Below are 27,530 nucleotides of genomic sequence, written 5' to 3' on the forward strand. Positions count from 1 at the left end.
AAATGGAAACAACTTTACTTAGAATTAAACAAAACGGTGGGCAAAATTTCAGTAATTTATACTCACCAAAAAGGGTTGGATAGTCAGAGATTTGCTACACATTGTACAAACACTACAAATGTATGGTAATAACAGCATATAATAAAATTTATTTATGATTATCTTGGTTGCTAGTTCGTATTTTTAGATACTGACATATCAAGACATATTTTCTGTCACTGTCTTCATATTGTAGTGATGAAACAAGATCAGAACGGAACAGAATTCCTTCATTGGCATTACACAGTGTACAACAAATTAAGAAGCAATCCTGTCAGTGCATGCACACATTTCAAAAAATACAATAGAAAATGCACAAATACAAGATATAGCATCTAGTAGGAAAAAGAATTGTATGTACAAGTGTATATGAAAACACTGGGACAGCTTATTCTTTAAAAGAGTGTATTTTGTATGGCAGGAATCATAAAAACGGTTTTACACGTTGCTGAACATGCACAAATATTGTGTGGTATGTTTAAAATTGTGTTCTGAATTTGCATCACCAAGGAAATTATTTTCATGATGGAACGTAATCTATAAACTATAATAGATCAAATTTTGGTAATTATCAGAGGAAAAATCGTGACTTTTCAGTGCTCCTGTTCCTTTAAGAAAGGGAGGCGGGATCTGTACGGAAGCCGAGAGAGAGGGCATGTTCGCCACTTTGGCGGCTCTTTACTTTTTCGTAAATCGTCGAAAATTACTGAGAAAATGCGAGTTATTCACACATATTACAGTGGCGGTTGTTTTAATCTCTGCTTACCATTGTTAAACGTGTTTCTACTTGAAATGAACGTTTGAAACAGCAGAGCTAGGTGTTTTGAGATTGGGGCATACAGAAAGGAACCTGGCAACCCAGGCTGTCATTTTCCGGCGCGGGAAAATTGTAAACGCCAAAGGAAGAAGGAAGGACATGGATGATATTTAAATCTAACTTTATTCGTGTGCCCGCCCCGCACGGATGTTCTTAGACGCTAAAGCAGCTAATAGTTGCTAAAAACCTACAAATTTTCGCTGCTAATGTTTGAAAAATGAGAGAAACGACGTCGCGTTTATAACGTAAACTAGCTGTGGCAGTGCGGTTTTATAAAGTCAAGTTGTGAACCCGGTGAAGTAAATGTAAATAACTTATCAACCCTGTGGTCGCCATGGATCGCTACAATGAGGTAAAAGTCCTGCTGAAAGGCTGGGAACAGGGGTTCGTCAAACAGCACCAGAGGAAACCGAACAAGGTGATTTAAATGTTAGCACGTAGCTGGCTAGCCAGCTAGCAGCACATGAACAACACACTGCTCGGAATGATGATATCAGGATCATTTGTTTGGAATCTGTGGTGTATTGTTGCTGTCCGTCTGCTATCATAAAAGCTGAATTCTTTCATTTCCAGGACGACATTGACCAGGCTCCAGAGGAGACTAGGAGTGAGTACAGACCACAAACACAACACACATAGACAAATATATTGCTATCTGCAGCATAAATAAGTAAGGTTTTATGGAATCACCAGGAGTGCCATAATTAAAGATAAATCTGTTTTAAAAAATAGGGAAATAAATGTGTAAATATAAAGAGGAACAAAAATAAATTAAGAAATCTGTTAAAAAAATAAGGAAATAAATGTGTGAATATAAAGAGGAATAAATAAAAGAATTTTAAAAATAAATCTTAAAAAATAAGGAAGTAAATATGTAAATATAAAGAGGAATAAATAAAAGAAAAATTAAATAAGTCTGTTAAAAATAAGGAAATAAATGTGTAAATATAAAGAGGAATAAATAAAATAGAAAATAAGCCTGTTTAAAAATGAGGAAATAAATGTGTAAATATAAAGAATAATAATAAATAAATGAATATGTTACAAAATAAGGAAATAAATGTGTCAATATAAAGAGGAATAAATAAAATAGAAAATAAGCCTGTTTAAAAATAAGGAAATAAATGTGTAAATATAAAGAATAATAACAAATAAATGAATATGTTACAAAATAAGGAAATAGTTGTGTAAATATAAAGAGGAATAAGGGAAAATATGAAGAAGGAAAAGCAAAGAAAATTTGCCTTTATATTTACATATTTTTACATTAATTATTATTTTATTTATTCCAATTTACACATTTATTTCCTTAATTTTTAACAGATTTATTTATTTATTTTATTTATTCGTCTTTATATTTACACATTTATTTCCTTATATTTTTTAACAGATTTATCTTTAATTGTGGCACTCCTGGGATTCCATAAAGGTTTAAGGACAAAAATAACTGTTTGTGTCTTTTTTGCAGAGTTGTATAAAGAGTACCGCAGTTTGAAACAAGCCAGAGAGAACAGCAGCAGTGATGCAGCCAGTCATTCTGAAGCCACAGCTGAGCTCAACAAAGCCCAGAAGGTACTGAAAAAAAGTCTGTTTGTGCAATAAACTTATGCTGGATTTCAACAACTCCTCTGTTATTGTCAGATCTAGTTGCAACCTAATATATCTGAATGATAACAGAGTTCCCTGTTTTTCTGCATGACTCCCCCTCAGTTTCTTTATTATTCTCTATCACTGGTTCTATGTCTGTCATCCATCCTTCACCTTCTTCATTTAGGTTTATTGACAGTTTGCAAACCAGCTTAAAGGTGGATTACTGCAGCCTTTTGTGGAGCAGAATATTGGCAGTCAAAAAACAAACCAAAAAATAAAAATTAAATGTTCGCTATTAAAGAAATATCATTAGTTGAAGAAATCATGAAGTTTTTTCTGTATTCCTAGCTTTTCTGCAAGACAGCCTTTGCAGGGTGTAACTTATTATGTCCTTGCTGGCTAACCCAATATGTTATAGAATCACAGGAGTCCCATAATAAAAGATAAATCTGTGAAAGAAGAAAAAAATAAATGAATAAATAAATCTGTTAAAAGATAAGGAAATAAATGTGTAAATATAAAGAAGAATAAATAAATAAATAAACAAATCTGTTAAAAAATAAGGAAATAAATGTGTAAATATAAAGAAGAAGAATAAAAAAAAATTAATTGATAAAAAATATGGAAATATAAAGATAAATTCTGTCTTTGCTTTTCTTTTTTCCCTCTGTATATTTTACCCTGCTCCTCTTTATATTTACACATTTATTTCCTTATTTTTTAACAGATTTATTTTTATTTATTCCTCTTTATATTTACACATTTATTTCCCTATTTTTTTAGCACATTTATTATTTTTTTATTTATTAATCTTTATATTTACACATTTATTTCCTCATTTTTTAAACAGATTTATTTTCTTATTTATTCTTTTATTTATTGTTCTTTATATTTACACATTTATTTCCTTATTTGTAAACAGATTTTTTATTCATTCCTCTTTATATTTGCGCATTCAATTCCTTATTTTTTAGCAGATTTATTTATTTATTGATTTTTGTTTATTCCTCTTTATATTTACATATTTATTTCCTTATTTTTTTTAACAGATTTATGTTTTGTTATGGCGCTCCTGTGATTCCATAATATGTCAGCATAAGTTGTGAACTTCTGTTGTTAATGGCATCTCTCCCTTTTCAACCATTTTGATTCCACCACTGCATATTCTTTTGGCCTAGGCTTGTTCCTCATTTTCCTAAAATAGTCCGACCACTTATTTTTTGTCCTTGTCTCTGTGTCGATTTAGGAGTCAGACTGTTGGGGTGCCCATCTGAATCGCAGTGCGTTACCGGTGGCTTCTCCCAGACTGACATCTGAGGACAGAGACAGTCTCAAGGCTTCCTCTCAGTATTATGGCCTAAAGCTTAAAAACAACCTGGCTTCTCTCAGTAAGGTGAGGGGAAAGGAAACCTGACCATACTCATTCTGGAAAGCTGAAAATAACAATTCTTTATTGAGTTTTCGATCTGTTGTTATGATTTTTTTCTTTCACTATCGAAGGAGAGACCTACCTCACTGAAGAAATCATACTTTCCTGGTCGGGTTCCTCTGAACTCCTGGAAAGATGGACAAACCGTAAAAACAAACAGCCCCAGTTCTGCTTCTGCCTCTGCAAAGATCACAGCTGACTCTGAATCTAGCCTCTTCTCACCAAGGTATTTAAAACAAAAAATGAAACTATTTACCTGTTACCTTAAGATAAAACAATTATTTTTGCAAAATATTCCAACTGTAATATGTCAGTTGCGCACAGACACATACCTTTTAGTAACCATTTTTAATTGATAACTATGATTATCTGTATCTGTTTTGATTCGTCTATGATAATTTTCTTAATATTATTTGTCTAATATGCTTTTATAGTATTTAAAAGGTTGCCGCATTGATGAAATAACTGAAAACATTTTTCAGTTTGGAATTTGAAGTACCTGATATTGCAGCATCTGTCTTACTTTTGTAAACAGCACCTTTGTGCCGTGTCATTTATCAGTGCTGCCGATACTTCTGCCGCTGCCATCTTAAGTTTCTAAATCAGACAACTGTTTATGAACCTTGAATGCAACTACTTTGTAATGATTTGTGTGAGTCCTCCTTGTTATTGTGTTTTTGCTTTTAGAAGAATTAAGGCATTCCTGGGATCCCTGGCTTCAAAGACACTTCATCCAGTGGAACCTGAGGAGCCGTTTGAACCGTTTGAACCTGTCAGACAGTCCAGTGATGAACTTGCAGATGCTGCTAGTAGTTGCAGTAGCAGTGATAGTATTAGTGGCAGCATTAATTCGCATCTTAGTTCCTCCATTTTAGGTCCTTCTCCAGCCAGATCCTCTGCCCTCTTGTCATCTTTGTCTCCTTCATGTACTGTAGGATTTTCAAAAGAAGATGCCAGAATCACAGGAAAGTTAAATGAAAGTATAGGACCTTCAGGAGAAAATGCTGAGACATTAGGAACTCCATGTCGGGATGTTGATACTGCAGGTGTTGGAATTTCAGTTGGCTTTAAAGGAAGCCCACAGATTGTTCGAGGTTTCAGGGGAGGAATCATAGGTAAAGGCTTCAGAGGAAGACCCTCTCCTGCCAGCAGGCTGAGCTCTGTGGACAAGCAGTGGCTGGAGAGATGTCAAGTGTTCGGAGAGATGGGAGCTGAGGAGAGGCCTGGAGCTGGCAACCAGGAGATCAATGGGGAGAAAGTAAAGGAACGAGAAATAGAAGAGAAAATACAAGGAGGTGATGGAGTAGGAAAAGAAGAATCGCTCGCAGAGGGACAAAGAAAGGGGTCACCAGACTTAGGAAGAGATGATTATCTTGAGAGCATCAAAAGGGATAAAATAGTATGTGAGACTGCACTGAAATCTGCTGGACGACATGCTGGAAAAGGAAGAGGAGAAGAGAAGGAGACAAGAAAGGGAGGCGAGGAGATGGAAAAAGGAAAGGCATCACCTGAAGATGACAATGAAAATGGTCCAAAATCCAAAGGTACAAAGAAGAGAGGGAGGAAGAGGCAGAGAGAGGGGGATGACATGGATAGAGATGCTACAGAAGAAGGAGGAGAGAAAAAGAGGCGAAGGAATAATAAAAAGAAAGAGGAGAGCTCTGATGTATACCCCAGCTCAGACCAGGGAGGAGCAGGGAAGAAAAAGAGAACCAAGAAAAAAGGACAAGAGGATGGTGAAGAGGGTAACGAGAAGAAAGAAACCAAGGGACCAAAAAAGGTAAGTAGGATGCATTAATGTTCATCTCATTTTGGTGCAAATGCACTGAATAAAGCTGATCTGATATATTATTTCTATCAAGGTGCCCCAAGAGAACTTGTTAGGAGAAATAGACGAGGAATTTGGACTGAACAGAACATATCGGACACAGTCTGTCAGAGCCAGGTGAGAATGAAGGAGGATTTGAACTGCAAAATGCCGCTGAAGGATCTCTGCTTGTAGTCTGTGTAATTTATTTCTCACTTTGACAGAGCTGCGAAAGGCGCAGAGGGAAACTTTGTGAAGATAAATCTAAAGAAGAAATCTCATGTCAAAGGATACGCACTGAGAGGCATTGGCCTCCGCAAACAGGTGGGTTTTTTGTATTGATGGAAGTATTTGTTAACTTTTCCATGCAGGATGCACACTACATGCTGATGTGTTTAACCCCCAGTCCCTAGACGGTTTTATGTAAAATATTTTTTTTAAAATAGTGCAACTGGATCCTCCTGCTTGCTAGAAACCTTAATTTGACTGATTTACTTCTTAAATTCCTTTCAAAATCTCACAAATCATCATTTTTTACTGTTAACTTCAAAGTAGAACTATATATATATAACTTGTCATTAAAATTCTCATGGAGATAGCATATGTTTTTGTTTATTTATATTTATTTATTTTATCTGTCTTTCAGAAATATGAAGTCAGGTTACCTTTATTTATTTAGAAGGTGATCTGAAGTTATTTCCATTGGAGACAAAAGATTAATAACACAAATTCACAGGACTGAAAGAAGTAAAAAGTATGAAAAGTCATCTCTGGACAATTAAATATCAAGTACAGTGTATTATAGAGAGAAATTAACTAGTTTCAATCATGCAAGCACTTAGTGAACAGGATGAAAACTTCAACAGAACATGGCTCAGGGAGGGTTCGTCTAAAGAGAGAGCATTTAAAGGAAATAAAACATGTCTTCCACGCATCCTGTTTAACATGACTCTCATAGAGCCTAATGTATTCAGAATTTTAAAAAAAGTCTGTGTTTTGTGCTTCTTTGGCACTAAGAATCTCTTGTGTGTGTTGCAGTTGTACATGCAGAAGTTCCAGTTGAAAGGAGAGCGTTTTGGTGGAGGTGGCGGATATTTTGGCAGAGGAAGGCGAGGCGGCTTCAGAGGGGGATTCAATCGACAGGGCGACACCTGCTACAAGTGTGGAGGGACCGGACACTGGGCTGTCGACTGCAAGGGACGAGGTGAGGCAGTGACACATGTAGACACAAATGCAGCTGGATGTAAATATACAGTGTCTACTCTGCATTCTCCAGAACAAAGTCAGGTGCAACTCTATAGTTAAAAAAACATTAAAATCATGAATCACCAAATTCCATCTCAACTGGATCCCGCTGCTTTTTGGATATTATTATTAATGCACTGATAACAATATAAGGATTTTTTTTTTTTCAAGAAAATAACATTCCATAATAACTATATGACTAGTATTATATTATCTAACCGTCATTATATACCAGTTTCTGTATATGTTAAATTACTGTGAACATTTTAAAGCCAATCAGGGTCATAGTAGACATCCTCAACTCCTTATGTCTGATTTATCTGATGGTATAAATGATCACTATTGGTTTTTCTACTTGTTTTTAGCTGCTATGTGCTCACAAACAATTTACCATCAGATGTCTTGAGTTGTTTCTCTCTGACCTCTATGTTGCAGCTCCTCCACCTCCTGTTCTTGATGACAAACCGGCTGAAGAGGAGCCATTTGAACTGCCCACCCTGGAGGATGTCGCCAGGGCGACGGGAACGCTGCGGCCTCAGCCACTGGGTGCATTTTTCTTTATGAAGTTGTGATGAAGTGTAATCTAAGTCACACACCATGGGCCAGAATCTAAGACTTGACCGTGTTCAAATGTGAAAGATCTTCAAAAAAAATCACCAGGAGAAGTCAGCAGGATTCATTGTTGTCAAAAATCCAGGAGTAGTTCTTAGCTGTGATTAACACCCCAAGAAAAACTAAAGATACTGAGCTTGTCTTTTATACTATGAGAGTTGGTCATTTTTTTCCACACCTATAGGACATATGATAGGAGAGACAGTTTTGACACAGTTCTACTTTTCTAAATCTATTGGTCAGATCATGACTTTGGGTTTTCATATTTCACCCCTCGATCTCTCCCTATTAGGCTGTCATTAGGTCATGTATTACAGAGAACATGTCCAGACATGTTCAGACTTTTTGCTCCACATCTTAAACTTATTATTTTGTGATAGATTTCATACATGTTATACCATTATTTATGTTTCTAATAGGTTTTAAAAGTTATAATACCTTCAGTTTACACCATTATGCTTTGAGTACATCACATATCATTTTCTACAAAGCATGTATGTTCACACCAAAGTTACAAGTTATGCTTTGTGATCTTCCAGCTGTATGTGTGTGTGTCCTCCACAGACACACACCATCCCATCAAACATCAGTCATTACTAGAATATTCATCATTATGTATTTTCTACATATGTAGTAACTCTATTTTTCAGTTTAATAGTATTTGTCATAATTATATCATCTATTACATTTAGTATATTGCACCCAGAAAATACTGCAGTACAGATGATGCTTTTCACCTAAACTTTTCAGTTTTTTCTGGGATGATACTGCTATGTTTTTACACCTTTTCAGTACTGAAAGTAATGACATACTAAATGTAACATAAAAATAGAATTGAAACCTTGGAAAAATTACTGTCAAAAATTATACATCTCTTCGTTAATGAAATAAAATTCAGTTTTTATCTGTTCAGTTTTATGTAAACACAAGACTTTCTTCCTTGAGCTGCAGTTTTTATCAAATCTTACAGTTTTGCTGCAGTAAGTAAAGCAGCTCTGCAAATATTCGTTTGTAGTGCCAGAAGTATTTTGTGTTAGCATCCTTTTTTTCACTGTGTGTTTAAATCCTGATGTGTTTCAGGGGCGTCTCCCAGCATCAGTGAGGAGCAACAGGAAAAGACGACGGACGGTAACCGTAGCGATGAAGTGCTGCTGAATGTGATTCGTCCTGACTATGAACGTCCTGCTCCTCCACCACCAATGGAGCCACTTTATCATCCCACAGAAGATGGGAAAATTCAGGGTGAATGCTGTTAACACTGTTCTCCCTCTGTTAGAAACCCTGTGTGATCAAGTTCAAATGGATATAAAAGTGATGTTTTTGTCCATATTTGTTTAGAAACACCTGACGAAGTGTATTCTGCTCTGAGAGAACTTGGCTATCAGTCGTTTAGACCAGGACAGGAGGAAGCCATCATGAGGATCCTCTCAGGTAAAGAGACCGCATTCACACAAGTTCATGCATCTGTGTATCTGTAATGTCTGAAAACATGTTTGTCTCTTTTTCTCTACCCTCAGGCCTCTCTACACTCGTGGTGTTGTCTACTGGGATGGGTAAATCATTGTGCTATCAGCTCCCAGCTTATCTGTATGCTCAGCGATCAAAATGCATCACTTTGGTCATTTCACCTCTCGTCTCTCTAATGGATGATCAGGTAAACACTCGAAAGCAAAGAGCAAATATACTCTCTCATGCCGCTGACAGATTGTTTTATGAATGTCCTGTTATTGTGTGTGTAGCTGTCTGGCCTGCCTGCCAAGCTGAAGGCTGCCTGTATCCACTCCAACATGACCATGAAACAGAGAGAAGCTGCGATAGAAAAGGTAACGCACACATCAGGAGGATTTCAGGTATCAGCATGACATCATGGATCTACATTAACTGCAGCTGCTGCTTTGTTAATGTTATAAAAATTTGTGTTTCTACAATCAGGTACAGCCATACATGTTCCAGTGAGCTCCATACTGTGACCAGTACAGACTCTAAATGAGAGAAAATAAAGTAACTGTACTGGTGCTGGATTAATATTCGGTACTGATTCTAACTTTAGATTTTTACAGTCAGTCTTCAATGAGAGAAAGTTTGATCATTTCACCCTTTCTATAAAACTTTAAATCTCAAACAAAAAACTTGTCTTTCATACTACTTTTCTGCCTCATTTGCTTATGGATTTATTGTTAAAAACACAGTTTAGTGTCTCAGTATTTCAGTGCCTCAACAGCGAATCTGAATTCTCTTAAATTGAGCTCAGATGTTGTGATGACACAGTAATATATATATAGCAGTATTTTCATGCTTTCTCTTTCGTCTGTTTGTCCAGGTGAAGTCAGGCCAGGTGTGTGTGCTGCTCCTCTCTCCGGAGGCTCTGGTTGGTGGAGGAGGTTCAGGTTCGGGGTGTCTGCCGTCGGCTCAGGAGCTCCCTCCTGTGGCCTTTGCTTGCATAGACGAAGCTCACTGTGTCTCAGAATGGTCGCACAACTTCAGGCCCTGCTACCTGAGACTCTGTAAGGTGGGTTGCTGCTGGTGAATGTGTGCTTTCCTGGTCTTAGAGTTGCCCCGCTTTTCTGTGACATGTCCTCCTGTACACGAGAAGAAAATCAGTATTGGACATCATCCCACTGGAAGTGCTGTTAATTCAGTTGTTTAAATGTTAGATGATCAGCAATGAAACCAACAGCTAATATTACTGTACAGATACTTTAGGAACACGTATGAACAATGTAAACGTATTGAGCGTAGCAAGAACACAAAATCATGTGTGGCTTTCCATTGATAAGCGCTAGTAGACCCAAGGATGGGGTTTTGAAGTTTGTAAGAATAGTGGACAGTAAGAAAGAGTTACTCAGCTTCCACAGTTTTTCAGAACAGTGTTATTTCTATCTATTACGGCTTAAGGAGATGTCAGAGTTTTCTTTTCTGTAGTGAACTGCACACACGCACACACAAAACTTTCAATGGTAAATGTGAATTTGAGGCCACTTTTACTACACGCACAATTAATTTCAATGTGCCTGTCTCACTGACATTTCCATGAATGCAAACAAATATATTTATACTGACTTTCAGAAGCATGTCTCAGACTATAAATGTGCCGACATTAGAAGCCACTTTGCTGTTCCTGAGTCAGGGGAAAGGTCATGGTAGGTTGGTAAAGAACACAGACAGCTCTTCAAACCAGCATCCATTGCTGCTAGTACTGAGGGACACTTCACGCTAAAAAGTATTTACTGTGGTGTTTCTTTATAGGTGTTACGGGAGCGTCTGGGAGTTAAGTGTTTGCTCGGACTCACAGCTACAGCCACACTGTCCACTGCTCTGGACATCGCTCAACATCTGGACATCAGCGATCAAGACGGCATCGCAGTCAGATCTGCAGCTGTGCCTCCGAACCTGAATCTGTCCGTGTCGATGGACGGAGAAAAGGATCAGGTCTGACGAGTTGTGTGTTGTTTTTGTTTTTAATTTTATTTTGTTCTTATCAGGCAGATCATACATAGTTCAACATTCGGATCAAGTTCAAATCATTCAAATATTACACGTATCTATACACACACACACACACACACACACACACACACACACACACACACACACACACACATATATATGTGTAATATCACCCAATAGTCTAAGACACGTTTCAATGATACTGACCTTTCATCTGCTGATCTCCCTTTCATTTTCAAATACATTTTAAGCAAATGCATGCATTCTTCAACCAAAACACAAATGAACAAAGAAGCTGTCATTCTCACTTATCTATTCATAAAGAGACACGCAACACAATCTATTTGGTTATCCTGTGGAATCAGTATTTTATATCTGGTCTCCGACTCATTTTGTTCACCATCTGAGAAATTTCTCTGATTGCATCTTAATAGAAAACATCAGTCTTTCCATAATGTAAATGTCATGTATAATTTTATACCAGTCATCTAATGTTGGAGCATCTGGTTGAAACCACTTCTTAGTTAAGACCTTCTTCCCTCCCACAAGTAATTTTCTCATTAAGTATTTGTCTGCTGCAGATTGAGTATGAAGCACTGCAGCTCCCAAATACAGTGTGAAAATGTCAAATGGAATAATTATTTGAAATACAGTTTCCAAACATTTATGAACTTCTCGCCAAAATGACGTGAGTTTAGGGCAACCCCAGAATATGTGGTAATGATCAGCTGCAGTTGAACCACACAACCTCCAACGATTTGTACCAACGGCTTGATGTGTCTTTTGTGTAGGAATCTCATGATACTTTTGAACCCAAATTCCCTCCAGCTGTGTGAATGAGTAGTTTTCCATTGTAATTTTTCAGTAATTCTCCCATTCTTCTTCAGATATTAGCAGTCCTCCTTCTCTTTCCCATTTACTTTCAACATGTTGAGTGTTTGGGTTTAAGAAGACATGAAAACTTGTGCATAATCTGCATATTTTTCCACGTCCACTCGCGGATACATAGACTCATCAGGTCACAAAAACATTTAGTGTGTCACTGATCAATTTTCTTGATCCCTCAGCCATGATCTCATTCAACCAATGCCGTATCTGTAGAGTTGTGTGTTTTTATGTCTATCACCAACTCAGTGCAGAGCTGAAATCTTATAATCATATTTCTAGCAGTTCAGTGCTCATGTGTAGTTTCCTTGTCCTTTTCCCAGGACTCTTTACCTTACTTTTTAGGTAACTGGCCGTGTGTCTTTCTAGTAATATATGCAATTCTCTCACGTTCCCTGTGTGTCTCTCCTGTCTTTGTGTTTTCAGGCTTTAGTCTCGTTGCTAAAAGGTGATCGTTTTGGTTGTTTGGACTCCATCATTGTCTACTGCACCAGAAGAGAGGAAACTGTTCGTGTGGCAGCGCTGCTCAGAACCTGCCTTCAGGGCGTTCTGGTGAAAGAAAACCACCAAATCAGTGGCAGCAACCAGACACAAAACAACCCCGTAGGACAGAGAAAGAAAGAACTGGGTACGTTTGGTTCAGGATTTGCTACGTTAAATTGGGAGAGAAATAAACAGGGTATCAGAAAGAATGGAATGTAAATCTAACCTTCACCGTGGTGTGGGAATATGTGCTATATCCTGACATTTATTTCATATTATCAACTTTCTGTCTCTTTCACTTGGCTTTGTCTGTTGTTTTTACAATTCTATGTCTAAATTCAGCACGGAAGAAGATCCGTAAACCGCTGAAGTGGCAGGCTGAGTCGTACCACGCCGGCCTGTCGGGGTCGGAGCGCAGACGTGTTCAGAACAACTTCATGTGCGGGGAGCTCAGAATCGTAGTGGCCACTGTGGCATTTGGAATGGGCCTGGATAAATCTGACGTCCGTGGGATCATCCACTACAATATGCCTAAGGTTGTAGTGATCTGATATATGTGAAACAGAGTCTCTTCATATTGGACACGAAAGCACAAAGAAATATTTAGAATCTTACTAAACATCTGGCTTTGTGTGCTACATCAAGCCTTCTTACAACAGAAATGAAGGATCTTTGAAGGAGATTGAAATCACTTATTTTTAGTCTGTGTATTGATGTTTCAGTGTCCTTAAAATATATTGAATAAACATGTTTCATATATTCTTAAACCTATTAACAGATTAATATTGTCTTGATTACTCCTTTGTGTTTTTTCCTGCAGGTATCTCTTTTTCAGTGTCTATTTCATTCAAACTTTATGACGATTCTCCATATTGCATGTTTTCTCAGAGCTTTGAGAGCTACGTTCAGGAGATCGGGAGGGCAGGGAGAGATGGAGAACCGGCTCACTGTCACCTCTTCCTGGATCCTGAGGTCAGAATTAAACTGTACATTTAGAAAGAAAGTAAAGAGAAACTTAAAGCATTTCAGATTTCACATCACAAAATGCTAGTTTTGTCACTGAATAACATCACTGTTATCTGACTGTTGATTCTGTTGTTGTTTCAGTTATAAATTAATTCTCTGTTTGTGTGTCAACAAGGCCAGAGACCCCCAGTGACACCGCCTCTCTCCCCACATTCACCATCATATAAATTAACTCAATGCGTTACATTAATGCACAGATTTTTAAATAAGATTAATGTTATCCTTTGTACATTTCAAGTTTCCATTTACCATGTAATCTTGCACATTCTCCGGGACATAATTTACACATTCCTGCATTGTGTAAATATTTCTACTACTTTTTATTACCTTTATAATTCATTGGATTTGCTTTTCTTGCTGCTTATTTGACTTCAACACTTGACTTGCAACATTTTATCTTTTTTGAATGTTGTCATCTTTCTTCAGAGACTTTCCATTTGTCACCGTTTACTGTAAAGCACTAAAACACGGCGCCAATTTCCTTGTGTGTGAAAATCCTCTTGACAGTAAAACTGATTGTGTTTTTGATTCTGGTGTGTATGTGAAGGGTGTGGACCTCCATGAGCTCCGTCGCCATATCTACGCAGACACAGTGGACTACTACACAGTGAAAAGACTGATCCAGAAGGTTTTCCCAGCATGCAAATGTAAACAGATTCACCAGAAACAACAGGAACTCTTCAAGGTAACTCCTCCTCTGGGTGTCTGCAGTCTCCATGCTGTTCCAAGCAGGGGTTTGGACTCCCCACTGCAGAAATGAAAGTAAAAATGACTGTGTTTGTAGGATGTTGAAGACTCAGAGCTGTTGGAGATGATGGATGTGTGCGATCAGGAGAGCAGCCTGAATCCTCCGACTCAACAAGACCTGCTACCTGCAGATCAACCACAACCTGGTGCTACTCAGGTGATTCAAATGTTTTAGAGTCGATTCATGAAAGAGAGTTAAATTTAGGCAACACTGAAGCAATTGAGGAAATGAAAAAAAAGTGTGTGATTGATCATTTTTACTTTATTATCTATTTAAGTCACCAGATCTCAATTTGGCTGAGCTACCAGTCCAAGAGGACCGAGATGAAAGACAGGAAAAGGAGGAGAAAGAGGAGGACAGGAAAGAAGAGCAGCCTGTTAAAGATGTGGCAGCTGATTGGCAGAAAGACCAGGAAGCGGAGAGCAGTGATTGGCCCAGAGAGCGAGTGTGTCACACACATGAGAGAGCGATTCCCATCCAAGAGACTGTGGAGGCTCTGGACATCACAGAGGAAGGTGAGTGGAAACATACGGCAATAATTAATATGGTGGTAGGCACATGGAAAGATTAATAATCTGAAAATATTAAAAAAAAAATCTTTTTATAAGTTACTCGTTTTTATCTTTTATAAGTTACAGAAATGTAGGATGTTCTGATTTTTCTCTGAGGCATATTTGGAAATTAACTGAAATTCAAGACGCTGAAAAAAGCAAACAAGTAGAACAAAGGTTGTTAGAATCAGTTTCAATGGCTCCCTTTTGGTTTTAGAATTGATTTTAAGATTTTACTGATCACTTTTAAAGCTCGCCAGGATCTCGCCCTAAGCTACATTCATGATCTGTTGACTCTGTATGAGCTTGCTGGCAGCCTTAGATCCTCAGGTGGATCCTTCTGGTCGTTCCAAAGTCGAGGCTTAAATTGAAAAGTGACGGAGCGTTCTCCATCAGGACCTCGACTTTGGAACGACCTGCCTGAGAAGATAAGGCTTCTAGAGTCAGTAACTTCTTTAAATCACTTCTTAAAACCCACTTTTACAGACTTGCTTTTAAGTGACGTTTACTTTTAGCTTCATTTAGTTTCAGTGTTTTATTCTGTATTATGTCCTGTTTATTTTAGATGTTCTCTCTTGTTTTATTTTACTTTTAGCTGCCTGGTTCTTTGGTGTGATGTCGTCTCTCTAATTCTTTAATTCTCTATTTTTTTTACTTTTAATTTTAACCCTCAATCTTGTTCTTTAATTTTCAAACTGCCTAGTTCCCTTTTTTGAGTTGCGTGCTAATCTAGCAAATTATTCATTGAATTTATTGTCATTTTTACTATTCATTTTAATTGACTGCACTGACTTGTCTCCTATAGCTTGTTTGATTGTCACTGTGTTGCATGTTTTAACTGTCAAAGCACTTCGTGAACGCTGTTCTTAAGCGTGCTATATAAATAAAGTTATTGTTATTATTATTGTTTAAAAAAAGCAGAAAAGTTGTAAATTGATATTAGGTGAACAAAGCAATTATCAGTTCTAACTGTTTTGTATTTTTTTCCAGGTGTGGAAACGCTGCTCTGCTACCTGGAGCTGCATCCTCAGCGCTTTGTGGAGCTTCTCCATCCCACGCTGTCTGTGTGTAAAATCAGCTGCTATGATGGACCAAGACAGCTCCAGAAAATCACTAAAATGTACGAAATGTTTGCCTGTGTTAGAGATTTTCTGGTAGTGTCCTTAGAAAAGCTACAGGAGCACAAATGTGCATTTCTTTACATAATGATCATCATCGGGCTATCATTGGACAACTGATATGGGAAAAAGAAGATCTCATTTGTATTTTATTTACCATTTTTCTTCCCCACAGTTGCCCTCCGATCGCTGTGGTTCTGGCCAGAAAGCGGATGGCAGGCGAGCGGGTGGAGGTGTGTGATCAGCTGGAGTTTGATGTTGTCGAGGTATCGGACACTATGGGATGGCAGCTTCCTCTCGTGAAGAGAGGACTCAGACAGTTGCAGTGGAGCAGCGGTAAAGATTTATTCATGGGTGTCTTTGTAATGTACTTAACTATAAAAATCCAATTTTAATGTATTTTAAGCAAAACTTATTCCTCAATTTTTTCATGTGTATTATTGATTGTCCTTACATATTTTTCATCCACAGTGGTAGAGTTACACACAGCCTTACCCCACAATAACACTGAAAACACACACAGAACTAGAGTGTGCGCCCAGATAACTCAACCCCATGAACAGGGACTATAGTCCCTGACGCAGTGACCTGGGTTTGATTCCCACTCACAGCCATTTGCTACAGATTTACCCATGATTCTTCTCCCTACTTTCCTGTCTGCCTCTTCACTAACCTGTCAAATAAAGCCAAAAATGGCCAAAAAAAATTACTTACAAAAAACAGGAGTGTGACTGTGTGAAATACATAGTTTTCTCAGTGTAAATACAAACAGCAAAGACTGTTTATCATGAATCATTGCAGTCATGAATATTTTTTTCAGCTGGCGGTCGTAGCGGCGTCCTCGTTGAGTTCTCCTCCCCTTCTTTCTACTTCCGTTCCTATGGCGACCTGAGCGATGAAGAGATGGACAGAGTTTGTCAGTTCCTTCATAATCGAGTGCAGGACCAAGAGAGGACACAGCTCTACCAGCTCACAGCTTGTTTCAAGGCCTTCAAGAGGTACGATCGGTTTTTTTTTTAAGTAGCTTCTCTCACACGTCTCACAAAGTTAAACTCTAGTGCTGCTTACAGCAATTTCTGTTCAGATTTCTGAAAGATAAATTGTGAGTCTGACTCAAATGGGACTTTTACAGGTGTTTCAGTGTCTTTTCTCTAGTCATAGATGGTTGCTGTTTGTTTTTTGTTTATTATTATTATTTAATAGAATTTTCTGAGCTTCACACAATGTCTTGATCAAACAAACTTCCAAACTATTTGTCATTTTATTTATTGATCTATTATCTTTAATTACAGTAAGACTGGCAAATGAAATGTTCATAGAAATTGTTTGTAAATTTAGCCTGTGATATGATGTTCTGTGACAGGAAAGGGTTTTGACTGTTAGGAAACTTGAGGTTGTTTTTCACAGTTTACTTGTAATTCATTAATAAAACTATTCCCAAAACAAAAATGATCAACCAATCAGTAAGGAAAATAAATGTTAGTGGCAGCTTTGCAAATTTTTCATGCATATAATTCCTATGAAACCTTGAGGCCTCTATTTTAATAGCTAACCAGCTACACTGTTGACATTGTGATTAGTTTTAACCTACCTGAGTCTTGATGTTCAGTATGTGTCTGACTGTTTGTGTCCTTTCCTTTCTGTGTTTCTCATTTGTGAAATTTATCCACCATCTGTCTGTGAACTGGTCAGCATTAACATTGTGTGTGTTGTGTTTCAGTGTTGCCTTCCGGAGTGTGTTGTCTTGTGTAGATGATTTGGACGAGAGTCGCAGTTTGCAGCTGAAAAACCTTCTCTCCGAATACTTTGACAAGAGGCGAGACAGAGAGCACGCTCTCAAACCGGTGGAGCTCGAGGAGCTCGACAAGTATAAGGTGAAAAACACATATTAGGAGCGTTTTAGTTAAATTTACATCTGTGGATGTTGTGGCTTACATTTGATTGTGTGCGTTTGTAGCTGTTGGACTGGGAGAATCAGATCAGAGCCGACATTAGAAGTTTTCTTGGCAACCGAAGTGATGAGAAGTTTTCTGGAAGAGCTGTTGCAAGAATCTTGCATGGCATAGGTGAGCGCACACACACACACGCACACACGCACACACACACACACATACACCCACACACACAATGGTAATCTCCCAAGACAATTTCCTGCAGAGCTGTACATTCTTCCCATGGAGTAAAAATGTAGGACAACAAGGGAAAAGAAAGTAAGGAAGGAAGGGAGGAAGCTTCTTTGCATTCTGATGCTGAGATCCTTCATCTCTCTCATCATACAGAGTTTATTTAGTTAATCGGATGTAAGATTCTGAGGTAGGAGGTAGAACAGAAGTCACGTACTCAGTCCCATTCTGACACACTGAGCACGAGAATTTAAAGGCTCCTCCAACGATTTACATACAGCTGGACTCGCATATTTACACACACACACACACACACACACACACACACACACACACACACACACACACACACACACACACACACACACACTCGAGTGTGCTCCTACATAACAAACAAGCACAGGTATCCCTCCAGAGCAAAAATATATTTCAATCTAATGCATTAGTGAAATGGTTTTCACACCTATATAGTACCTTTTTTTCCTGTTTTTTCACAAAATCTGCTTGTGCAGGTTTAATTTCACCTTAATAGATTTCAGTTGCAGAATTTGCTCTTTCAACAAGCATATAGATCGTGTACTGTAGCTGAAAAACTCACTAAAGCCAATCTACTAAGCCAATCTCTGCCTGTGCAGAATATCAATCACAAAGTCAGGTAGCAGGTTATCAGTGACAGCAACCAGAAGGACTGAACCTTCAGACCTCTAGAGGTCACTAGAGAACCAGTTTAGAAATGTTTCACTGAGGTGTGACTCCAAGAATATAGCCTCTCGATTTACTAACATAATCTCCACGGTATTAGACACAGACTTTAATCGCTACAAATAATCAATAAAGGATCTCCAAAATCTGTGTCTGATTTTGATCTCACTCACACATGTACTGACTCAGTGTGTAGGTGACATTGTGTATATTGTTCGAACAGTGTTATAAGGTGATGAGTTTGGATGTCATCATAACAAAAACCTTTTGTTATAGTTGTAAATGTCTTGTTATGATGTGAAAAAACACCTTTCATAATACATTATAACCTGAAACAGATAATTTTTTCTTTTTTGTGTGTGGTAGCAATAGACTTGTATAGAAGGGGCATTATAAAAACATCTGTAAAGATGGTAAAATGACAGTTTTCTTTGCAGGAAAACAACAGGTAGGAACACAAGACCATATTTACAAAGAGCACGATGTCTTGTCTGTGGTCTTTTTCTCTGTTGATTTATTTCCATTGGTTAATGTGCTGGTTCTCAGAAAATGAATTTGACTGTGCAGATCTTTGCGGTTTTGAAAAAGTTGACTTTTTTATGGCAACACTGAGCTGAGGTCAGAAGTTCAACAAGGATTCGATTTTATCTGGAAACCATTTTTTCAGATTTTAAATCCTAGAAAGAATCCCTGCTAACTGTTGAGCTTTTAACAGTTGTTTTTTTTTCGTTTGTCTATTGTTCTTCTTTTGTGTTCTAACAACTAAAGAATTGTAGGTCCTTGCATCCAGAATTATAGAGTTTAAATTCTAGTTTCCTTTTCTAACTCTCAATAATTCAATTTTTTTTGATTAAGATAGCATCAATCCAGAACTCAAGTCATGAGAGAAATCCAAGAAATCCATTAGCCAGAGCTAACGAAATATATTTCATAGTGGCACTTAACTGAGAAAAAGTTGACTATATTTAGTAATTATATAATGTGTTCATGTGTTTTGATTTGTTTTTATTTCAAGCATTTCGTGTTTCACTTCTGTGCAACAATCTCCATCTAAAGTGCATTTTTCAGCTGCAGAATTCACAATTAAAGACTTCCGTAAAGTAAAGATGAAAACCGCTCTGTCTTTCAGGCAGTCCTTGTTATCCTGCTCAAACCTATGGCAAAGACAGACGTTACTGGAGGAAGTACATCCAGTTTGACTTCAACCAGCTCATCAGACTGGCCACTCAGGAGATCATTCGCTTCAAGTGATTAATGCACCGTACGTGCATTCACTCACTCAAACACCAATTGTTTCATACGGACATTCCACTATGTTGAACTATTTAACTTTTCATGTTTCCCTAATATTATTTCTTTTATATATTGGTTTAATAGATTTACTTTGTTTTCACTAATTATTAAAATCTTTATATTTTTCTAGTTTGGTCTTTTAATGATATTTATTTCAACAGATCTCATCAGAAACTTGGGAGAACATGAGCTTTTTATTAACTATTCTCAGAAACCACGTGGGTTTGTTTGATATAATGACTGAAACCTCAAAGAAAAGTCCTGCCCAGTATATGCAACAGTATGAGGAAGTAAAGAGAGAAAAATAAAGACAGAGTAGGATCTTTCCGACTACCATCCACCTCGTTTGGCATGAGAAGAAACTTTAAACAACCAATAAGAGAGCAAATACAGCCTTGTGTTGAGCGGAATTTATAGTGACCATTGTTGGCCATGAGCTGCTTTCTGAAGTCATGTGTGGAATGTTTCCCCTCCTGTAAAAGATTTACTCAACTTAATGTGACACGTGAACCATGTGAATAGAAAATTAAGTTTATGGTTGTTGTTTTTATTCACTGTCCAAAGCAGTAGTGGAATGAATCTGCAATTCTAAGTCATTTTACTGCAGTCCAGTTAATCTTTACTCTGCAACTGTGTGACCTTTTTGCTCTTGTTAGTCTATCTAAATTTAGTTTAATAGTGCTTGTTGTTTAAAACGTGAAAAGAAAACAGCAGTCATGAGTACTGCCTCATGACTCATGAGTGCTAAACATAATGCTAAACTAAACTGTCTGTCGGATTCTTGTTCACTATATAGACATGAAAGGAGCTTCAGTCTTCGCCTGTAACACTCAGTAAATAATGGAAAAATTCTGCTTTCCAGAGTTTCACCAGAGGGGAACTCATTATTCTATTCTATCGACACTGCCAGATGCCATAACAGATCATTTCTATCTTAAAACCACAGTTTCCTGAGTCAAAGTCTCAAATGCATGGATTCAGAGTTCTGGGTTTAGATTAAGGATCCAATCTTTCCAATCAAATACAATCAGTTTCTGATTAGAACGTGTATGGCTGAAATACTCCAATATTACAACTTGCCATTGTTTAGTGTAGAGTAGTTTTACGGTGTTTGAGCTGAGTTTTAGGGGAGCTGGTGTGCTCCAGCTGCAGCAAGTGAGGAGGGGTGACTGAAGAGAGAGGTGGGGGCTTCGTAGATACATATATTCTAGAAGAAGCAACAGTGCAGAGCTACATCTAAGACATTTTAGGGCAAAATTAAAATGAATTAAAGCTGGAAGCAGCATTGAACAGGTCCTCGCATCCTTGCTGCTCAGTGAATACAAGCATGTCCACCAGGTGGCACTGCGACCAAGAATGCATTTTGACCTATTTATCTGATGAAGACCAGACTCTGATCACACATATAAAGTTTGAGGCAGATTGGAACATGTGCAGGCCAATTATACAGCACTTCCTGCTTCATGGCGAAATGTCGAAATTCTGCCATGTGCCATTTCCACACCCTCAGACTTTGGCAGAGCATTTCGATAACCTTTGATCATCCATGCCTGGTGTACATCCTGGCCAAGTTTGAGCTCTGCCAGGGCTGCCTTGTTTGAGTTTATAGCTTTGGAAAAAGTGAAAAAATTGTTTTAAAAAGAATGGTCCAAAAATTGACACATAATTCAAAATGGCCGACTTCTTGTTGTACTTTAAATATGGTTGTGAGGTAAATTCTTGTGTGTCTTGTCTGTGAATGTCATCAGGGCCAGAGTTTGATCACACATGTAAAGTTTGAGGCAGATTGGAGCATGTGCAGGCTAGTTATACACCACTTCCTGCGTCATGGTGAATTGTCGAAATTCTGCCATGTGCCATTTCCACACCCTCAAACTTTGACGAAGCATTTCGATAACCTTTGATCATCCATGCCTGGTGTACATCCTGGCTAAGTTTGAGCTCTGCCAGGGTTGCCTTGTTTGAGTTTATAGCTTTTGAAAAAGTGCAAAAATTGTTACAAAAAATGGTCCAAAAATTGACACATAATTCAAAATGGCCAACTTCCTGTTGTACTTTAGGTATGGTTGTGAGGTAAATTTTCATGCGTCTTGTCTGTGAACGTCATCAGAGCCAGAGTCTGATCACATAAGTAAAGTTTCAGGCAGATTGGAGCATGTACAAGCTTGTTATACAGAACGTCCTGTCCATCCACCAGGTGGCGCTATCACTGTGACTGTATTTTGACCAATGAATGTAACGAGGGCTGGACTCAGATCACATATGTAAAGTTTGAGGCAGATTGAAGCATGTACAGGCCAGTTACACAGCACTTCCTGTGTCATGGCGAAATGTCAAAATTCCACACCTTCAGAGTTTTGTGGAGCATTTTGGTAACCTTTGATCACCCATGCCTGGAGTACATCCTGGCCAAATTTCAGCTCTGTTGGAGTTACGCTATTTGAGTTTATGGCTTTTGAAAATGTGTAAATATTGGTCCAAAATTGTCCAAAATATGACACTTCATTCAAAATGGCTGACTTCCTGTTGGGTTTTATGTGTGGTTGTCAATTACATTTTTGTGCGTCTTGACAAGTTACTTATGTTTACCAAATCTCATAACTGATGGTGACGCGTACTGGCTGTGGTAAATGCTTGAAGTTTTCCAGGTGCACCTATGCAATTCCCCTAAAATCTAAAATTTTTCGCTGGTCCTGATGTGTGTGCAATGTTTCACGTGTTTTCAAGCATTTTTAGGCCTTCAAAAGTCCAAATGAACAGTCCACCAAAGAAAAAATAATAGTGAAGAAGAAAAATAATTCCTTGCATTTCAATAGGGTCTTTGCACATTTGGTACTCGGACCCTAATTAGGACTGAAAAAATCTAAATTGTTAGTAGTAGTAGTAAGAGTTTAAATATCTCGACGTAATGCTGGATTCAAATCTATATTTTAAGTCACACATCAAAACCTGGTAAAAACTATAAAACAGAATCTAGTAAACTTTCAGCACATTAGAGGCTGTCTGTCTGTGGATGCTGCAAAGATCTTCATGCTATGATCGTGTCCTACATGTCATATTGTATCACATGTTGGGGACAAGCTGGGCAGGCAGCAAAAATATCAACTGTGATACCTGTCAACTACGATACAAAAAGTCCCAGAATTATATATTGACCTAATAATGAAAAAAGAGATTTCTTTCATAGATTCTTTTTTATTTATCTGATGACTGGAGATTGGAGTGCAACATTTCCAGGCTAAAAGCTAAAAACATGCTCCTGAGATACAAGTAACACAGAGAATGAAAATCAGCAGTGTTTTTTTTTTTTTTTAAATATATATTTTTATTGAACATTTTGTGCAAAGAAGAGCGTTACAAAAACATAAAAATTAAATAAATAAAATGAAAATTGGTGAATCCGCAGCGATTTTAACATTCTTTTGGCCAAGCCATTGACAGTAAGCCGGATCGCAGTCTTTGTGCAGAGGAGAAGTCCAAGTAGTCTAAGAAAGGGTCCCAGGTCTTGTAAAATGCATATGGCTTGTTCATCAGCAGAGTGGAGAAAGCCTCCATTGGTATTATGGCAATAACCGTTTGGAGCCACTGATGATGGGAGGGGGCTTCATCCCAAAATCAGCAGTGTTTCTGTACAGCCGGAGAGGCAGCCTGAGCATCTTGTCTCTTTGCTGGGTTTTAACGGTGGATTCTGTCTTTTACATATCAGCTTCAACTCTGATAACATGTCATAAAGTGTGAAGAAATCCATTCAGTGAGTGCATACTGTGTATAGTGAGAGTGAAATGCAGTTGTCATCTGTGACAGACAGCTGTAGGGATGCCTCCTGGCTGAGAGATGTTGTCAAACCTTAACTGCTCAGTTATCATGGCTGTCTTCCACCATCTATTAATCTATTCGTCTGTAAATGTCAGTGAAAGGGTAATTTAAGCTAGGATGCTGCAACAATACAGAGCGAGGTTTTCCTTCAATGTCAAACAGCTACACCCAGTGACTAACACTAGAGCAGCGGTCTCCAACCTTTTTTTTTGGAACATAGATGGACTGGTAAATCGACAGCTTTGCCTTGCGGTCTAGTTCCCTCTTTACCATGACGCTTTGGTACATTACTGCTGCCGCTGCACCAATCCGCCTGTCCATCTCTCACTCCATTTTCCCATCACTGGTGAACAAGATCCTGAGAACTCCTTCGCTTGGGGAAGCAACTCCCCCTCCAACCTGGAGGGAGCAATACACCGGTTTCCAGCAGAGAACCATGGGTACTGAATCGCGTGACCTAAATATGTAGCAGGCGGTGGGAATTGATGGGACTCACAAACACCCCAACAATTTAATCAGTTGTTCCTTATATCATTTCTGACAGATACGTCCCGATAAGGCCGCAGCAGTTGATTTGTAGTAGGATCGCAATCATGTGATCGTCAGCAGGCAGCTGACGTAGGTTCACTTGTTATCATAGTTACAGTGACGCTGCTATCTGGCAATGATACAGAAATCTTTAACAAACCTGTGGATCCAGACTATAAGCTGCATCACTGCCAAAATCTAATCACTTGGTCCTTGTGTCATTTCTGACCTTCCCTGAAAATTTCATCCAAATCCGTTTTTGAGTAATGTTGCTAATGGACGGACAGACAGACAGACAAACAAACGGATCATCACATATTTCCGCCGTGTTCCTTGGCAGAGTAATGATGTGTTGGTTTTTTTTTTTAAAGTCTTAAAGAACTAAAATTGTTATTGCTAAATATTTACTTACGTGGGGCTGCACAGTGGCGTAGTGGTTAGCACTTTCGCCTTGCAGCGAGAAGATCCTTGGTTCGCGTCCCGGCTTTCCCGGGATCTTTCTGCATGGAGTTTGCATGTTCTCCCTGTGCATGCGTGGGTTTTCTCCGGGTACTCCGGCTTCCTCCCACAGTCCAAAAATATGCTGAGGTTAATTGATTACTCTAAATTGCCCGTAGGTGTGAATGTGAGAGTGATTGTTTGTCTGTATATGTAGCCCTGCGACAGACTGGCGACCTGTCCAGGGTGTCCCCTGCCTTCGCCCGAGTCAGCTGGGATAGGCTCCAGCCCCCCCTCCGCGACCCTAGTGAGGAATAAGCGGTGTATAGATAATGGATGGATGGATGGATTTACTTACGTTTTCTTCTGTCAGCATCAAGTCTCTCCTTCTTTTAAAAGAAGCCCTCCAGAGATGTTTTTATTAATTTTGGCAGATTGACGGCTTCATTTAACATCAAGAGCGGGAACTAAGCACAGATGGAAGCGAAGACGATCTAGTCATTTTTCAAAATAAAACCCACTGCAGACTCCGCCAGAAATAAAATATGCAATAAACCATTTTTGTTCTCTCTGTGCAATCCGGTGGTTGGGAACCATTGCACTAGAGGACTGAGATCCACTCACATCTCTGGGGGTGGAGCTGCAGTAAAATAACTGGGCGAACAAGACATTCTTTTCTGAGTAGGTTAACTAAAGTCTGACCACAAAGATCAATGCACAGTCAACAGCCACTAGAAGGAATGCTTATCTTTGACTAAGACTGCTGTTGCTTTTGTTGCTGCAGCATACATTTAGATCTGATAAGGAAATGTAAAACTGGCTTTGGCAAAGTAGAACCCTTTAGTCTATAATCATTAACAGGTTGACAACTACATGCTGAGACACTGGAGACTGAGAGGGATTAACATCACTATTACTTTATATTATTGTGGCAATAAAAGTATCTTATCGTGACACCCTGCAACATTTAAGCATTCCTAGAATTCAAGCTACACAGAAATAATTGTAGTGCTTTACCTTGGTTCTCATTTTTCACCCTGTGGCCCTTTAATTCAGGCAATCTTCACTCACTCATTACCCCTTACTAAAGGTTGTATGTATCTATTAGTTGTGAGCAGTTTGACCACAGAGTGACGTTTCTGTCTCTGGTTGTTTCATTTAAAAAGTTGTCAAGGGTCTCAGGAGGGGAAACTATCCATTATACCTTGACGAAAAGGGGAAAAGTTGTAAAATGTAATTTGCGTCTATCTGTATTATTTTTACTCTCCTGCATGCAGGATATTGCAGAACTCCTAAGTTAAAAGACAGTGCAGCCTTCGGTGTGATTTATGTAGAGCATTAAGGTATCAGAGACAGTTTTCTGTGGTGAGTGCTCATTACAGAGTGAATGCCCATCTTTTCTCAGATGTTTATGGAGACTCCAGGCTGCTGATAAAACCTTCCCTTTTGTGGATGTATGTAGCGTCCATTTATTTCCGTGGCAACTGCTTCTCTGGGTGTCGATCACTAAATGCTCACATGACAGCAGTGGACATGTGCATTGTTAAATTTCATAGTGTTTCAAAAAGTAAAATAGGAGGTAGATACTTTAATTGTCAAGCTCCTCTGTTGTGGAATCAGCTTCTTGTCTGGATTCAGGAGGCCAACACCATATCTGCTTTTAAGATTAGGCTTATAACTTTTCCTTTATGATAAATGTCATAGTTAAGGCTGCCTCAGGTGACCCTGAACCATCTCTTAGTTATGAGTGCTAGATGGCTTTCCATAATGCTCTGATCACCTATCCTCCACTCTCCTCTTTGTGTCTTGACACGTTCTTTAAAAAAACAACATCATATCTTTATTAGTTTTATCTTTATATCAGATGGTAGACCTACATTACAGCATGATAGCTGATAATCCTGGCTCCACATAATTCACACAGCTACCAAATCTGATAAAGTTGGTCAGTTTTTATTGTTTGAGAGATTCCAGTAACACTAAATAGGTCAGCACTCTCTGCCAGCCCTTAAATGTTGGTATTTTTTTATTGATCCAGTGCAGTAAAAGTTTTTTCCTTGTACCACCAGTAAGAACTTCCGGTTCCAAATCCGATATTTTTTTAGATTTCAGATCATTTCAGACCTCTCTATACATTTATATGCCACTTTTGCAAGCACAAACTTTATGCCTTTTCTCTCATATAGTTTCTGTTTTGTCTTCTCTGCAGGAATCTCAGGTTCCGGAGCTACAAGTTTCTAATATCTCCCCTCCTCATCCTCACCACAACCAGTCGAGGCAGATGTCTGCTCTCACTGAACCTGGTTCTGCTGGACGTTTGTTCCAGGTAAAGGACGTTTCTCTTAATAATACAATACTGTAAGGTCTTACTCTGGGAAGTGTCTTGACATGACTTGTGTTCACTTAATGTGAATTGGGGCTATATAGATGAAACTGAATTGAACTGAACTGAATCACAATTATGTGAAAACACATCTGAGGGTATGTTGTGGGATTATTTGAAAGTTATAGAATGAGTAGTTTAACATACTACTCTCCATGGGGAATTCATAAGTAAAATGATACATTTGAAAAAGTAAGGCATGAAGTGTAATTCATTACGTTTTTGAGTAACAACCCCAACACTATACAATACATATAGTAAATAAAGTACTTACTGAATGTCAGACTGTATAATACGATACAAAACAATGACTCTATTAAACCCAACCTGATAAATTATATCAAAATGGAACAAAACATACTTCTTGGTAATAATATACTGTACTTTCTGATTACCATAAATATAGTTTAAAAGTAGTTATGCTTTTGTTGGAAAGAAACATCAAGCTGA

The 27,530-nt window shown here is 38.3% G+C and overlaps 1 protein-coding gene across 2 annotated transcripts; it reads left to right on the forward strand.

The window, feature by feature from the left end:
- The first annotated feature begins 632 nt into the window (after positions 1–632).
- recql4 (RecQ helicase-like 4) lies at positions 633–27,024 on the forward strand. 2 transcript variants are annotated; one of them, XM_055017639.1, is made up of 29 exons: positions 633–1,274; positions 1,430–1,463; positions 2,325–2,428; positions 3,693–3,839; positions 3,947–4,101; positions 4,563–5,655; positions 5,738–5,820; positions 5,907–6,006; positions 6,721–6,886; positions 7,363–7,473; positions 8,620–8,781; positions 8,878–8,970; positions 9,057–9,193; positions 9,279–9,362; positions 9,860–10,048; positions 10,786–10,968; positions 12,298–12,499; positions 12,697–12,890; positions 13,243–13,326; positions 13,928–14,065; positions 14,165–14,284; positions 14,406–14,643; positions 15,670–15,799; positions 15,973–16,133; positions 16,618–16,795; positions 17,518–17,671; positions 17,755–17,863; positions 19,752–19,883; positions 26,907–27,024. In XM_055017639.1, the coding sequence occupies exons 1-28, from the start codon at positions 1,191–1,193 to the stop codon at positions 19,871–19,873; spliced, it is 4,755 nt and encodes a 1,584-aa protein (XP_054873614.1). In that variant the 5' UTR covers positions 633–1,190; the 3' UTR covers positions 19,874–19,883; positions 26,907–27,024. The 2 variants fall into 2 exon arrangements, with proteins under 2 accessions (XP_054873614.1, XP_023150386.2); XM_023294618.3 differs by lacking the exon at positions 26,907–27,024 and having other exon boundaries at positions 634–1,274; positions 19,752–20,044.
- The last annotated feature ends 506 nt before the right edge of the window (positions 27,025–27,530 follow it).

Source organism: Amphiprion ocellaris, chromosome 15 (genome assembly GCF_022539595.1).
Source record: "Amphiprion ocellaris isolate individual 3 ecotype Okinawa chromosome 15, ASM2253959v1, whole genome shotgun sequence".
Classification (NCBI taxonomy): domain Eukaryota; kingdom Metazoa; phylum Chordata; class Actinopteri; family Pomacentridae; genus Amphiprion; species Amphiprion ocellaris.